Source organism: Artemia franciscana, chromosome 2, assembly GCF_032884065.1.
Source record: "Artemia franciscana chromosome 2, ASM3288406v1, whole genome shotgun sequence".
In the NCBI taxonomy this organism is placed as follows: domain Eukaryota; kingdom Metazoa; phylum Arthropoda; class Branchiopoda; order Anostraca; family Artemiidae; genus Artemia; species Artemia franciscana.
The window spans coordinates 38,393,945-38,409,180 of NC_088864.1; the positions used below are offsets into that span (position 1 = coordinate 38,393,945).

At 34.9% G+C, this 15,236-nt stretch overlaps 1 protein-coding gene across 1 annotated transcript in view; it reads left to right on the plus strand.

Moving 5' to 3' along the window:
• The window catches only part of LOC136041312 (neuropeptides capa receptor-like), a 146,095-nt gene extending 132,372 nt beyond the window's left edge, over positions 1–13,723 (plus strand). The window contains exon 10 of the mRNA XM_065725942.1: positions 13,262–13,723. Coding sequence (XP_065582014.1) covers positions 13,262–13,446 — 185 coding nt within the window. The 3' untranslated portion in view covers positions 13,447–13,723. The remainder of the gene's footprint in view (positions 1–13,261) is intronic.
• The last annotated feature ends 1,513 nt before the right edge of the window (positions 13,724–15,236 follow it).

A 15,236-nucleotide genomic window follows, 5' to 3' on the forward strand; every position in this document is an offset into this window, starting at 1 on the left:
CATCTGTTTCTTTATCAGAAACTCGTTTCATTGAACTCCAATTTGTGACAAAGGTCTTGTGCTATATCCTTTATTTGGCTTCAAACAGACTACTTTCTAGATGCAACTTGTGTCAGAATATCGATCGTAACTTAAACTTCGCAATGGAATATCGGTAGCTTAAAGCCTCTATTATCTTTAGGCGATTCTTCAAAGCCATATTCAGATCTGTGAACATACAAGGGCGTTCAGAAAAGTTTCTGGCCCAACAAAGATGCAAGAAACATTAGCTTTAACTTTATTTTTACTTTTCTGCAAAGTTTCCTTGTGAGTCTTCAACTTATTCCAGTGAAGCTCCCATCTCTTTAATCCCGCCAAACAGAACTTGGCGTCTTTGATTGCCAAATAAGTGTTTACTGAAATGATGACCTCATTTGATGAAAATCTCTATCCTCAGACCTAAGTTGTTAGACTAGGGAACAAAAAGAAATCGCTTAGGGCTAGATCTGGTGAGTAAGGAGTGTGGTCAAGCCTTTCGAACCCTAGTTCATGGAATTTTGCCGTAATAATCGCTGAAGTCTGAGACAGAATTGTAAATGAGACAGAATCAGGGAGATAGTCTGACAAAATTGTGAGATATTGTCTTAGTGAAACGGAATTTTTTTCTTCAAATTTGGCCACTTTCCCGATATTTCTACCTTCGAAGTAATGACGCATGGTATGCTTCTCTAGGGGTTTTTCCTGTTGCGAGATGATCGATTAAAATGACTTGAACACGTTTTTGGTCTATCTGGAGGAAAAGCAGCACCCGGCTTGCAGATAACTTTCCCCCTCTCTCTCTCTTTAATTCGACAACCTTCGAGCACTATTTGGTAAACGTCAACGACGTTATTATTAACGGTTGGAGTTTTCAGACGTCCCGAACGTACATTGTATGCCAAGCTGGTATGGTCACGTTTAAATTCGGCTGCACAAAATCTAACCGTGCAAAACAAAGGTGTAGAGCCCCCGTACACAGCAACCAACTCACAGTTCATCGCCCCGTGCGTATTTCCCCTCAAAAACAAATATTTGATGACAGCCCATAATGTTCGATTTATCCATTTTCACACAAAATCTCACATCAACTTACTCAAACGATCCTCACATAGCAACTGCGCGTCCAGAATGCATGAGAATTTTGATGAGTACCAGTCAAAAAATATTCAACTCCATTACCCAGCGTTTACTGACGAGTTCTCCCATCTTAATATTATGGCTGGAAACTTTTTCGACAACCTTTGTATTTGCAAAAAACATGTGAAGTCATCATAAAGAGTCAGTGAAACCGGCCCTAGGTCTAGGTCCTATGTATATGTCTAAGAAATTAAATGTGTGTGTGCGTGTTTGTGCAAAAGGAATTGCATCAGTTTTATAATCACAACTGTGAATTCCCCAGAACTGTCGTTTGATTTCATTATTTAAAACTTGATTTTGTCTAAAGTAAGGGCTTCAGAAGTCTTGTTCAATAAGACCTCAATCTCAAAAATAGCTAAATTAGTTTTGTGTGATTAGTTACTTTAGCCTATAACATATAACTGCCAGAGTAAATTTTACTCCTTGCAAAAAAAAGAGTCTTAAGTGCTTCCATTAGGTAGGTTACTATTTTTCTGCCGTTCCATATATACTTACAAAAAAAAATGTTATCAGACCACTTAAACTGAAGGTGATTCAAGTGTCTCTAAGACAGTGTCTCATAAGAAACCAAAAACTTATTTACGCTCCTCAGTACAGTCTAGAGTTTAAATAAACAATAATAAAGGGCTTGTAAGCCCTTGCTTATCAGATTTTATTTGAAATGTGCGTGCAAGCGTGAAATCACTGCAAAAAGCATAATTTTCGCTGGTACGAAGATGTACCAACGAAAAACAACATTGACAAGGAAACCATATTTCCAGTACTGATGGTGGTTGTTATTTATATGCAGGTGCTTATTAGAAAAAAACATATTAAAAATAAATGCTTTGTACCTAAGACTTAATAAGGTTATAGGTTTTGTAAATGCATTTCAGCTGTTTTCTGCATGTACATAGAAAAGATGTACTTTATTTGTCAAAAAAAGAATAAAACGACCGTTTTTATCCTCGGGTATGTTTATTTTCATTTGTACCCCCAAGGGGACAATCGGGGCAGCTATATTGCATTATTTAAATGTATTTAAGACAGCACGATTTAGAAAAGGCCAGGATCTGAACGATCACCTCTGATCACTTGGTACAACAGAACTATCCATAAGTTCTCGATTTGACCACCGTTTTAAATCACCGTGAAATTGAGCTAAGAAATACTTTGATCATTCCATCCGATATTTAACTTTATTTAAACTGAATGTAACTGGTAGATATTTAGTGATATTTTGAAGAATAGCTGTCTCATTATTGAATTATAGGTAACCCACGTACTATTTTCAAATTTTAGACTTTAATATATCATGATTCTCCTTAAAGATTAGCATAAATATCAAAGGCCGCTCGGGGATATGTGGAAAGGTCTATGGATGGCGGTGAAAATGGCCCTAACTAGACTTTTATAATTTTGTATTGTATCAATTCTGTTACAAAAGTATTGTAGTTTTATAATTTTATATGCATTGTAGGTATTATATTTCGGAAAAAATTCAACAGTTCTTTGTATTTTGCCAGTAAGAAGAAAAAGTCGTTTCAAGTCAAGTATTCGAATTGTAACATCAAAAAGGGCCAAGGGAGATAATCTTCTGCAACGATGATTGAAAGCTCTAAGGAACAGGGTATCACCAGTGTTACGAATAAATGCTTGCTTGAAGTTTGGATACAATTTCAAAATAAGTTAAAAAAATATTTTCAATTAAATTAAAAAATCATAGAAATGACTTTCAGGAAAATTGTATATCCTGTAATCATTGTCCAGGTAAGAAAAATCGCTGAATACTACTACTACTACTACTAATAACTCACTGCAGCACCAAGCCGCCTGAGGCCAACACAGCTACGCACGCTCCTCCTCCAACCTAATCTATTTAAAGCCTCCCTCTTTACACCCTCCCAGGAAGTTCCCATTTCCTTTAAATCCTTATTTATGACATCCTCCCAACCCAGACAAGGACGACCTGCTTTCCGTGTAGCCCCAGACGGTTGGCCAAAAAGGACAATCTTCGGTAATCTGTCATCCTTCATCCGTAGCTTGAGAAAAATAGAGGAAATGTTAACCTATAAGATAAGTTTCGATTTGAACGAGAAGCCAACATTCAGTTTTAAGATGTCGAACTTGGAACAAATAGGTACGTCACGAAGAATTGGGGTTTATCCTCCTCCCCAAAGAAAAAAAATCCAGATGTCTAGAATTTAATTTAACAGGGTTCAGCAACAATGTAGAACCAAATTCTATGCACGATCCTTGATTTCCATGAGGTATTACATGCACACAATGTGTCGAAAAGGTGCAACGTATCTATGCTTGTCAGATTCGAGGGGAAGAGGGATCAGGCAAAAATTAGGACAAAATTGCCCCCACCTCCCAACATGAGAAAAGAGAATACAAAACTTCACTATGGGGCTCAAGGTACTGTGTCTTTCTCCTTTACCCTGGGATATATATAAAACTTAGTAATTCTGTTGCAGGAGCAATATTTTGGTTTTGTCCTGTCTTTTTTTCTGCTAGTTTGCCGATTTCAGCTTATTGCTATAAAATGGTAAAGGTCCAACCACCACAGTTCTTATGGAAAATGTGGACCTCGGGATGGATTAATGAGTATTACATTACATTTTTAAAGCATGTAATCCTTGCATGCGGCCAAAAAGGACCGTTTACGTTAGTAATTGAGCCTACAGTGGATAAGCTCGATGGAGTTTTATAGTATATGTGTTAGAGGACTATCAGAAGCTGTGTACCTAATATTCGATTCTATTAAGGCTTATTTTTGCTTTCGACTGGAAGCTTCGCATTAGTAAGCGAGCCAGTGAGTACCAGTTTCAAAACTGAATTTGGGGTTACAATAAATAAAGGCTAAAGATGTGCGAAGGCTACCTGACTCAATTGCTAAGGAAAAAGGAGCTTTTCCTTTGCTCCTTTCTGTATAGGGATAACAGAATGTTGGCTTGCTGTAAGAAAACTGGTTCAAAGAGAATTTTTTTTTGTTCAACGCCGATCGACATTCAATAAGAAAAAATTGGCTGTCATCCATCCGTCATTTTTTCAATGAGGCGTCGGCATCTTTTGCTAGTTGCTGTACTTATCATTTACTTCTGATGTATTTTAGGGGACAAAAATTCAGTTTCGTATCTGGTGCAGAGCAAAAGATGGAAGTAAGAATAGATTGCTAGAGCACGGTCATCGTCATGGTTAAGGGGTTATAAACTTCTGCAGAGTAGTTTACCTTTTATTTGATCAAAAGGATTGGAAAACTAAAATTAAAAACAAGGAATTGAGTTTTAACTAAGAATCGGCTCTTAGACTACGGTCGTCCTAAGAAAACAAGGATTATATACTTCTACTGATTGGTGTGTCCTTCTTTTATTTTTCCAACGTCCTGGCGTATCCTTCTGTTATTTTGCAGCATCTTTCTATTGAAGTATGACGATAAAAAGCGAAAGATAGCTATATAGTAGCAACTAGGTTCAATAACATTATTTGAAAGTTTTGAGATCTTTCCTATAGCTTTAAAGTATTAACTAGCCTCAATAAGATTACACTGTAAGTTTTAATCTATCCATGGTTTCCAAAGTTCTGCCATCTCCTGTTACTAGCCATTTCTGTTCGCAATTTATGTTGAGTTAATCATTTTTATGAATAGTCGTCGACAGCAAAGAAACAAATCCAAAGCAAGAGACTAGATACTAAGGCAAGTTTGTGTACGTTTTACTTGTTTCTGATGCATTCAAGGGTGTATTACTCATGCTTCAACTTACTACTATACTTCAACTATATATATATATATATATATATATATATATATATATATATATATATATATATATATATATATATATATATATATATATATATATATATATATATATATATATATATATATATATATATATATATATATATATATATATATATATATATATTATATATATATATATATATATATATATATATATATATATATATATATATATATATATATATATATATATATATATATATATATATATATATATATTATATATATATATATATATATATATATATATATATATATATATATATATATATATATATATATATATATATATATATATATATATATATTCCCCAATAACAAATACTACTTGTTAAAAATGGGCAAATACCAGAACTTACTGCCTTTTCCCCAGGGGCTGTGGGGGTTCCAGTCATCCCCAGAAGCATAGTTATTGGACTAACTATGCTGAGCAAAATGGCAATCTCAAAATCTCTATCGGATGTCCTTGGGCAAAAACAGAGTAGCAGGAGGGGGGCTAGTTTGCCTCCAATCTTATTAATTGCCTAAAAGGATACTAGAAACTTCAATTTTAATTTGATTGACCCCTCTTTTGATCTTCTAGGACCACTGGTTTGATACGATCGCCCTTGAGAAAAAAAACACATATCCACGATCTTATCTTTTGGAAAAGTCACTTTTGGGGGTATTCCCCTGTTTTTGAAAATCAGGCCAATTTTCCAAGGCTCTTAGCTTCTGATTGGTGATAATAAATTTCATGAATTTTTAAAATATAATTCTTTTGATGTATTAATTATTATAATAACCCCCTATTTAGAGTTTTGGATCCTATTAGGCCAATTAACTCCTTACCTATAGCTCGTTAACACGAACTGTTCATACTCTAAATCCCTTCTTGGATGCCTAGCCAGAGGTCTTCCCTTGCAACACTTTTGCTTGTGAAGCCAACAAAGGGCCTTTGAAGTGAGAATTTGAAAATGAGAATTTTTTTTTTTTTTAAAGCAAGTTTAGATTATCAAACAGTTAGTGGGAACGAACAGTAAGTAAGGAAGTGAAATTAAGTAAGTAAGGAAGTAAGTAAGTAAGTAAGAAAGTTGAAAAATTCCCCTTAAAACGTCTGTACACTTCCCAATAACCATTAGTGTATATGTAAACACCGGTCAAAGTTTGTAACTTGCAGCCCCTCCCCCAGGGACTGTGGGGGAGTAGTCCATCCCCAATGACATAGTTCTTATGGTTTTTGACTATGCAGAACAAAATGGCTATCTCAAAATTTTGATCCGAAAATGAGCGTTGGAGGGGAGCTAGGTGCCCTCCAATTTTCTTTGTCACTTAAAAAGGACACTAGAACTTTTCATTTCCGTTAGAATGAGCCCTCTTGCGACATTCTAGGACCACCTGGTCGATACGATGACCCCTGGGAAAAAAAACAACAAATAAACACGCACCCGTGATCTGTCTTCTGGCAAAAAATACGAAATTCCACATTTTTGTAGATAATAGGGTTCTCTGATACGCTGAATGCGATGGTGTGATATTTGTTAAGATTCTATGACTTTTAGGGGGTGTTTCCCGCTATTTTCCAAAATAAGGCAAATTTTCTCAGGCTCGTAACTTTTGATGACAAAGACTAAATTTGATGAAACTTATATATTTAAAATCAGCATGATAATTCGATTCTTTTAATGTATCTTTTAGCATCAAAATTCCGTTTTTTAGAGTTTCGTTTACTATTGAGCCGGGTCGCTCCTTACTACAGTTCGTTACCACAAACTGTTTGAAATTGTATTAAGCCTAGTCTTACCCATCAAAGGTTACGAGCCTGAAAAAATTCGCCCGATTTTCGAAAAAAGAGTAAACACACTCTAAAAGTCATTGTATCTTAATGAAAATCATACCGTCAGATTCAGTGTATCAGAAAATTCTATTGTAGAGGTTTCCAGCTCCTATCTGCAAAAATTTTGAATTTTGCATTTTTTGCCAGAAGAAGGATCATGGATGCGTGTTTATTTGTGTGTTTGTTTTTTGTTGTTGTTTTTTTTTCCAGGGGTGATTGTATCAACTCAGTGACCCTAGAATATCACGAGAGGGCTCATTCAAATGTAAATTAAAAGATCTAGTGCCCTTTTTAAATGACAAAAAATATTGAAGGGTAACTAGGCCCGTTTTTTCCCAAAATCGTCTGATCGAAATTTTGAGATAGTCATTTTATTTTTCATATATTTTTCATAGTTGAAAGACCCAATAACTATGGCTCTGGTACAACATGACCCTCCACAGCCACAGGGGAAAGGTCATTAAGTTATAAAATTTCCTTGTTTCTTACACATAGTATTTGTTATTGAAAAGTGTGCATACATTTTTGGGTTGGAAAGGGACGCATTTTCTGCTGAGGGTTTTTCCACAGGTAAATTTTCCATGGGGACGAAAATTTTCCAGGGAGTGAATTTGTCAGGGAAATTTAAACAGTGGGGGAATTTACCAGAATTCATATAAAAAATCTTTTTATATGTCTTGCTTTCTCTTTTGTGTCTCAATTTTACGCGTGGAGTTGTTAAAAGTAATTGTCCGGGGTAAATTTTCACTGAAATTGAATTTTGTGGAGGATATTTCCGTGGGGAGGGGGATTTTTCCATGGACGTGGGGCCAGTTCACGTGGCAATATTAAAAAAAAAACGATGAGAAACTAAATAAAAAAATAGTTTTTTCAACTGGAAGTAAGGAGCAACATTAAAACGAACAGAAATTATAAATTTATGAAGGAGGTTGCCCCCTACTCAACACCTCGCCTTTTATGCTGAAGTTTGAATTTTGTCCCAATTCTTTAAGAATGACTCCTAAAACACAAGGATCGTTTCATTAGAACAATAAGAAGCTTTTTTAAATGTGCTAAAAAAAACTTTAGCGTAAAGAGTAAGGTATTGAGGAGGAGGCAACCCCCTTCATAACGTAATAATTTCTCTTCGTTTTAAGTTTTAATGTTGCCCCTTACCTTCAGTTAAAAAAATGTTTTATTTAATCTTTTAAGAAAACATGACTAATATTGTAATTCTGGATCAGTAAATTCATATATCTCAAACAAACGAGTTCAGTGCACGTTACAGCTCTAGATTTGTCGCAAACTTGCATGTTTCATAACTTTTTAATGAGGACTTTGTATGTCCTCATAAATTACAGTATTTTAAAATACTGTATTTTTCTCGGTAAAAGGATCCTTTCTTTGTCTACTTTTAGGGCATTAAAAGATTAAAATATTTTGATCTATCTTTTTACTCTTTGGGAAATGCAGGGTAAAATTCTAGTTGATTGACTTTTGGCTATGTCGGAAAGGGGTTAGGTTAGGAAAATGAAACTTTCAGGAACGACTCTAAAGGCTATAGTATCTTGAAAAGGTATTTTGAAGTACCCACCTCCACTCCTTCTCCGTCTAGACGGCCCTGACCTTTGACGACCTTCAAAAATATGTGTGTTATAAAAGTGAAACCTTGCAAAACAGATCTTCTGCTTGAATGAAGTACAACAAAATTGTTTTCAGCTTCACAACTTTGCTCAATCCCAATTTATAAGGTTTTCAAGATATGCAAATAAATTTCCTAAATTTTGAAAAAAAAAACATTGACATGGCTCAGAATTCTGCTCAAATAACAGGAATTGTATTTTCAGAACTAAAGGCGGAGGAAAAGCAACTGGTAACTGAAAATTAAGGTAAAATGTTGTTTTGTCAAAATTTCAATACATATAGACCTGTCATGTAGGCGAATTTCAAGGCCCTCTAGAGGGAGAAGGATTGGAGGTAGGTACTTCAAAATACCTTCCCGGGACACACTTTAGCCTTTAGACCCATCCCTGAAAGTTTCATTTTCCTAACCTAACCCCTTTCCAAGATAGCCAAAAGTCAATCAACTAGAATTTTACCAAATGCAGTTACCAATATATATGTTACCGATATGTTTGTTACCAATTATATATTATACAATTTCTAGCCGTGACTCTGTCCCTTTCTCTTTCCAATATTCCATAGCCATAACATGGCATAGCAACGATAGCCATAACATTGTCTGCAGGTATTTCGTATTCTTTAGACTAGGGAAAAAGCATTTTTAAATTATTTTCTCTTACACGATGATTTAAACAGAGGAAGTCAAATAAAACCGTTTCCTAAAATAGTTTCAATGAATTTGAGGGGCCTATGCTGGATTAAATTTTGGAATTAAAATAAGCTTTCCAGAGCTATAATGAATTTTCCAAACAGTTGATATACACAAGCTTAAACTTCAAAATCAAAAAAGTATGTTGTAGTGAAATTTTCCGGGTAGCTGAGATGAGTTAGAACATCAAAAGAACAGAATTATTTCATAGAAAGCTAAGACTCTTGAATAGTTTCCTACATTTTGATTCTCCATTAATAAAGTCTTTTGTAATTTCGAGCGCCAAAACATTTTCATAAGGGGAAATTAGAATATATTTAATTAAGTAATGCTTTTCGTAACTCACTTACAGTTACTCTTCCGATTCTCTAATTGCAGAAGCTTAAACAGGCTTATAGAGCATAAATATACTAATTAATAGTTCATGATAGTTCTTAAGCTCTTATATTAGCCTGAATTACGAAGTTTACTTGCTTCTTTCAAGAAAGTGTTTAGTGTGAAAGCCTCGAGCAGTCCAAGAGCAAATCAACTGAAATTAAAAGGAAGGGGGTCCTTCTTATTAAATAATATAAATGATTATTTAAGTATGGATAATTCCTTTAAAATCTCCTCCTTCACTTGTACAAATACATCACCGGGATGTTCCAGTTCTCAGATTCATGCTTTGGAGATGTTATGGTTAGTCTGCCATATAGACATTTGCCACTGGCTCTTAATATGTTCAGGGTTGATTCTCCTTTCCCGGCCTACTGTTTCAACTTTTGTTCATCTGAAGCGTAAAATTCTGAATCCAATTCTTTTCCACATCAAGAAACTGTAATAGGGGCGTAATTTTCTATGGGGAAGGGGGGCAACTGTCCCCTCCAGGCCTCAGTTATCCCCCACCCGCAGCTGAAATTTAGTTTTGTGCGAAAAATTTGTGACAAAATCAAGATTAGTCTGCACAATTCAAGCATCAAGAGGAATAGGTCAGTTTTCATTAGTATATATTTGCCCTTATGGCGCTATATGGCTGATTTTTCACCGTCACTTTCACTTGATTTGGGAAAACTGGCTCAAATTTTTCCCTCTCCCCAGGATTTTTATGCAATTATGCAACTGAACTGTAACCGCAAACTGACATAGATTACAATGAGATTGGTTGTAACATTGTTCTGATGGAATCACGCGTTGTAATGCGTTATTAAAAGGAATTTGTAAACAGGATAACAACCTTCTGGGAATTTTTCAAATTTCAGTTAGGGTGTGATGTGGCCTTTTTTTATTTATATTTACAAAATATTTAACAAACAGTGCTCTACACCAACCAACGGAGAGGGGGGCTTCTTATGCAAACAATCTAAGTCATTTGTGTTAGTTTCAACTTGCGATCATTAACGTTTATCTTACTTTGCTTGGATGCTGGTGATTTTTGTATTTCATAACGTTCATTATCTTGAGTATGTGCAACACACCGTTCAAAGCCGACAACTCATGTTTATACATCGAAAGTAGGTTTTGCAGAAGTGCCTTCAAGTTCTTAATTGTCCTTTCCCTGTTTATAAGGCTTGATAGGCTCTAAAAGATTAGTCTTTAATTTGTAAATATAAGAAAAAACAACTTTTGAGCTTGTTTTGAATTCAGATCAAATCCTTATAACCGCCTCATAACCACCAGAATCTTAAAATTTTGCCGGAATATTCACTTCTGGAAGTTTTGTTAGTCCTTTAAACTGGAACTCGATTCTTCTAGAAACTAATTAGCCTTTGGAACAAAAATTTAGCCAACAAGGCTGTGGTCAAACTTTAACACCGTAATTTACCTTCTAAGCAGTAATTTCATGGTACTAATTTCTTACTCTGCCTCACAACTGACTCAGTAGCTCAAGTTAATCTCAACAAATGTTATATAACAGCCGCAAAATGCTATAGTAACAAACATAATTAGACGAAATTCTGGTCACCACAAGCAATAGCTAGTCACAAGTCATTGAAATCCTTTAAAGGTCATGTTAATCCCTAGAATTCATCCACTCCGTCTTTTTCTGGGCGGTCTTGGGAGAAAATCAAAATTTCCCTGCGCCTCAAATTTTCCCCTGCCTGTTACTTGATTGCACCAAAATAAGTAGGTAAACAAAAGCATTCTGAACTGTTGGACAGTTATGATTTTCGAGAAAGCTTCAATGTCTGCATAAAGGGCCTCAGAGTATAATTCGCTCTCCCAAACTGAAATTTTTGGATATGGACATGGCTTCCAGTAAAGTTTTCGTTTTAGAAATCTGAACTTTTTTTCTTTTTTTTTTTGCCAGAAAGACCAAGAATTTATCCTCATGCGGTACGATTTTAAGTAAACTAAAAGTCAATGGAAGACATTATTTTTCAGCTGTCCCAGCATAGCTGACTGTTCTGCCAGAAACCCTAATTTTCTATTCAACTTTGAGTTTCTATGGAAGGAGTGAATCCCCATGTTCTCACAGTTAAGATTCGTTTCCTGGATTTTATAGGACCGTTTCTTCCGAAAGTAAAACATATACAGAAGCTAGTACTATACCTTACTAACTAAAAGAAGAAACAATACTATAGACACATACATTTGTTTTAAACAGTTCGTGGCAAACGAACTGTAAGTAAGAAACGACCGGCTCGATAGTAACCGAATCTCTATAGACTTAATTTTGATACTAATAGGCATATCAAAAGAATTGGCTTATCATGCTGATTTTAAATGTATAAGTTTCGTTAAGTTTAGTCTTACCTATCAAAAGCTACGAACATGAGAATATGTTTCTGATTTTTGATAAAAGGGGTAAAGATCCCCTAGAAGTCATAGAAGTTTACTGGAAATCACATAATCAGATTCAGCGTATCAGAGAACCCTACTGTAGAGTTTTCAAGCTCCTATCTGCAAAAAAGTAAAATTTATAATTTTTGCAAAAAGAAAGATTGCGGTTTTTTTTCCAGAGGTGATCGTATTAACCCAGTGGCCCTAGAAAGTCGGGAATGGGCGCATTCTAACGGAAACAAAATTTCTAATACCCTTTTTAAGTGACCAAAAATTGAAAGGCAACTACGCCTCCTCCCACGCCACTTTTTTCCAAAATTGTCCGGTCAAAATTTTGCGATAGCTATTTTGTTCAACATATTTGAAAGGCCAAATAACTATATCTTTGGATTTAAAATTACCCCCCCCCCCACAGCTCCTGGTGAAAGATCTTTAAGTTATAAAATTTGCCCATTGCTTACTGATAGAATTTGTTACTGGGAAGTAGACATACATTTTTCGGGTCGGGAGGGGAGAAAGAATTTTCTGCTGGAAGGATTTTGTACAGGACGAATTTTCCATGTAAAGGAAAGATTCCAGAGGGTGAAAATTTCAGGAGAAATTTTACACAAAGGAAATTTTCTAGAATTCATATACGAAATTTCTTTATATGTCTTGCTTTCTCTTTACCGATTCAATTTTACTCGTCTAGTTGTTAAGGGTAATTGTCCAGAGTAAATTTTCACCAGGATTGAATTGTCCATAGGATATTTTCGTGGGGAGGGGGATTTTTCCGTGGAGATGCAGCCAAATATCTTGGTGCTATTAAAAAAATCACTAGAAATTGAATAAAAATAATCTTTTTTTCAATTGAAAGTAAGGAGCAGCATTAAAACTTAAAACGAACAGAAATTATTGCATATATAAGGGGGATCGCCCCCTCCTCAATACTTCACTCTTCACATTAAAGTTTAAATTTTATCCCAATTCCTTAAAATGACTCCTGAAACACGAATGTCATTAATTAGAACAAAAAGTAACTTTTTTAAAGTGCCGAAAAACTTTAGCATGAACGACGAGGGGTTGAGGAGGGAGCAACCACCGTCATCAATATAATTATTTCTATTCGTTTTAAGCTTTATGTTACTCCTTACTTTCAGTTGGGAAAACTAGCTTTTTTATCTAAATTGTGTGTAGAATTCTTGCGACACATTCTCTTTCATCTTATGCTTAGCACGATGAAAAATGGGTGCATTAATTGCAACGAAATTTCTTGTTTTCTTGCATTTTGGCTAGGAAAAAAAATGTTGCTTTTTTTTCGTTGTTTTTTAAATATCCTCTTTTCTAGTTTTGTGGGGTTACCGGCTCTACTGTGTCGTTGATTTTATTTTCTATTACAGCACATCTGCTTTTAATCTGAATAGTGATCGGTCGTAACAATAGTCTGTTTTAGGGTGCAATCCTTCATGTTTAACTGTAATTAACAGAAGTCATCCTGGAAGAAGGCGATCTGGTACTCAGTCATCTCAAGAAACAGATTCGGGGAATAGCGATGGAACACCAACTGTGAAAAGGATGGTCGGCTTTTCTGATGATATATCAAGAGATGACGAAGTAGATTCAGAGACAAAGCTCTGATGCATCTTTCATTATTGCTGCAATAACAAAGACGTTCAGAATTTGGAAACCCAGAAAAGAAAGACTCAATAAATGCTGAATTAATAACTACTATGTCTTTAAAATCGAATATAGCGAAAATAGTACGAAATAAGAAACACAGACTTTAATTCAGAACTTGAGGAAAGAATCATTGTAGTCTGTGAGCTGGACCACACTATTAATGCTGTGTATTTGAGTTATCTCAGTTTTAACAGAACATATACTATTTTTATGATTAAATGAAACGATTTTTTAATTTTTTTTGTTTAAGAAGAGACAAGGAAGAGAAGAGACAAAAGTAAGATATGCGTTAAGAACATGACAATCATTGTGTTAAAGCTATTTTTAGGATGTCGGCCAAAATATCTTGTTTTAACTTGAGATTTTTCATACTAAAGTGCTATACAAAATTCAGTCAAATTTGTTCTCAGCTCGTACATAAGGACTGTAGGTGAAAAAAAAAAAACGTGCAGGACTTACCTTCGTATGCACTAGACTTCAAGCCAATCAATGTCTCCCCCTTGGACGGGTTTATTCAGATGTTTAATAATTGAGATTCTCTTTAGTACATACTTGTACATCATGTAAATTTCAGGCACCTTACAGCATTATAAACTAGCTGTTTCTGAAAGGCTAACGTCAAGCAAAAATTATCGACGTCCAAGTACCAGGTGAAGGTCAGATTTTGAAGAATGGGATCACAATGATTCGAAAAATGTTCAAATGAGTACAGCTATGTTCATTGGTCGTAGACCCGTGGGTTAGACAGATTTTTTATCCCATTGCCATCTTGATTCCAAAAGGTTAAAAAATTTCAATATAGGAAAGTCCATTTCAAACATTCACGGAGTCGACCCCTTAAATCTGTTAACAACACCCAAAAACACACAAAAATAGGCTAAAATTGATGTTATATATACAAATTGCAGCGTCCAGATAAATTAATTAGTCGCTTGCCAATGTATGAAAAAGGGGAATTTTATTTCAAATTACCCCTATTTTTAAGGAGACAAAAATCAAACTTTTTATTAATTTCTTTCTCCACCATTTCATAATGATGGCTGTTTTTTTCTTGTGCTGCGGCTATTTTACCGATATTTTATTTTATTTTTTTAACCCACTGATAACAAAAAAGAAAGTGGTGGAATGAAACAAATTGACAAAACAACTTATTAATAAATAGCGATGTCACTAAGTGTCAAATTTGTTTTCAAGTCAAACCGTTCCTGCTAACGAACTGTAGATAAAGCCCAATAGTAACCAAAACTCTAAAAAAAAATAGAATTTTGTAGCAACTAATATATCAAAAGAATTGACTTTTTACACTGATTCCAAATACTATAAAATTTATTAGGTTTAACCGTACCCATCAAAAGCAACAAGCCTGAGAAATTTTGCTTGAATTTCGAAAAAAAGGGAACACCCATAATAACTCAAGGGAGCTTAATGAAAACCTTACCATCAGATTCAGCATTTCAGAGGACACCAATCTAGAGATTTCTTGGAACACGAAAGAATACCACCCTATCACGGAGCGGATGGTTTCTCGAAAATTCTAGAAATCGTAACGGAGTCTCAACATACGCTAAATCAATTGACACGAGATTGGCTAGTCTACAAAATCGAGTAATTTCTGTGGAAATGCTCAAGCTATCTTACAATCCAGTGATGTACAAGTTGAAACATATTGCAAAGTAGTAAATGAATAAGTTTTTTAACTAAGAACACAAATGCATATTGTATCCACTGAGGCAAAATATCACCGTGAA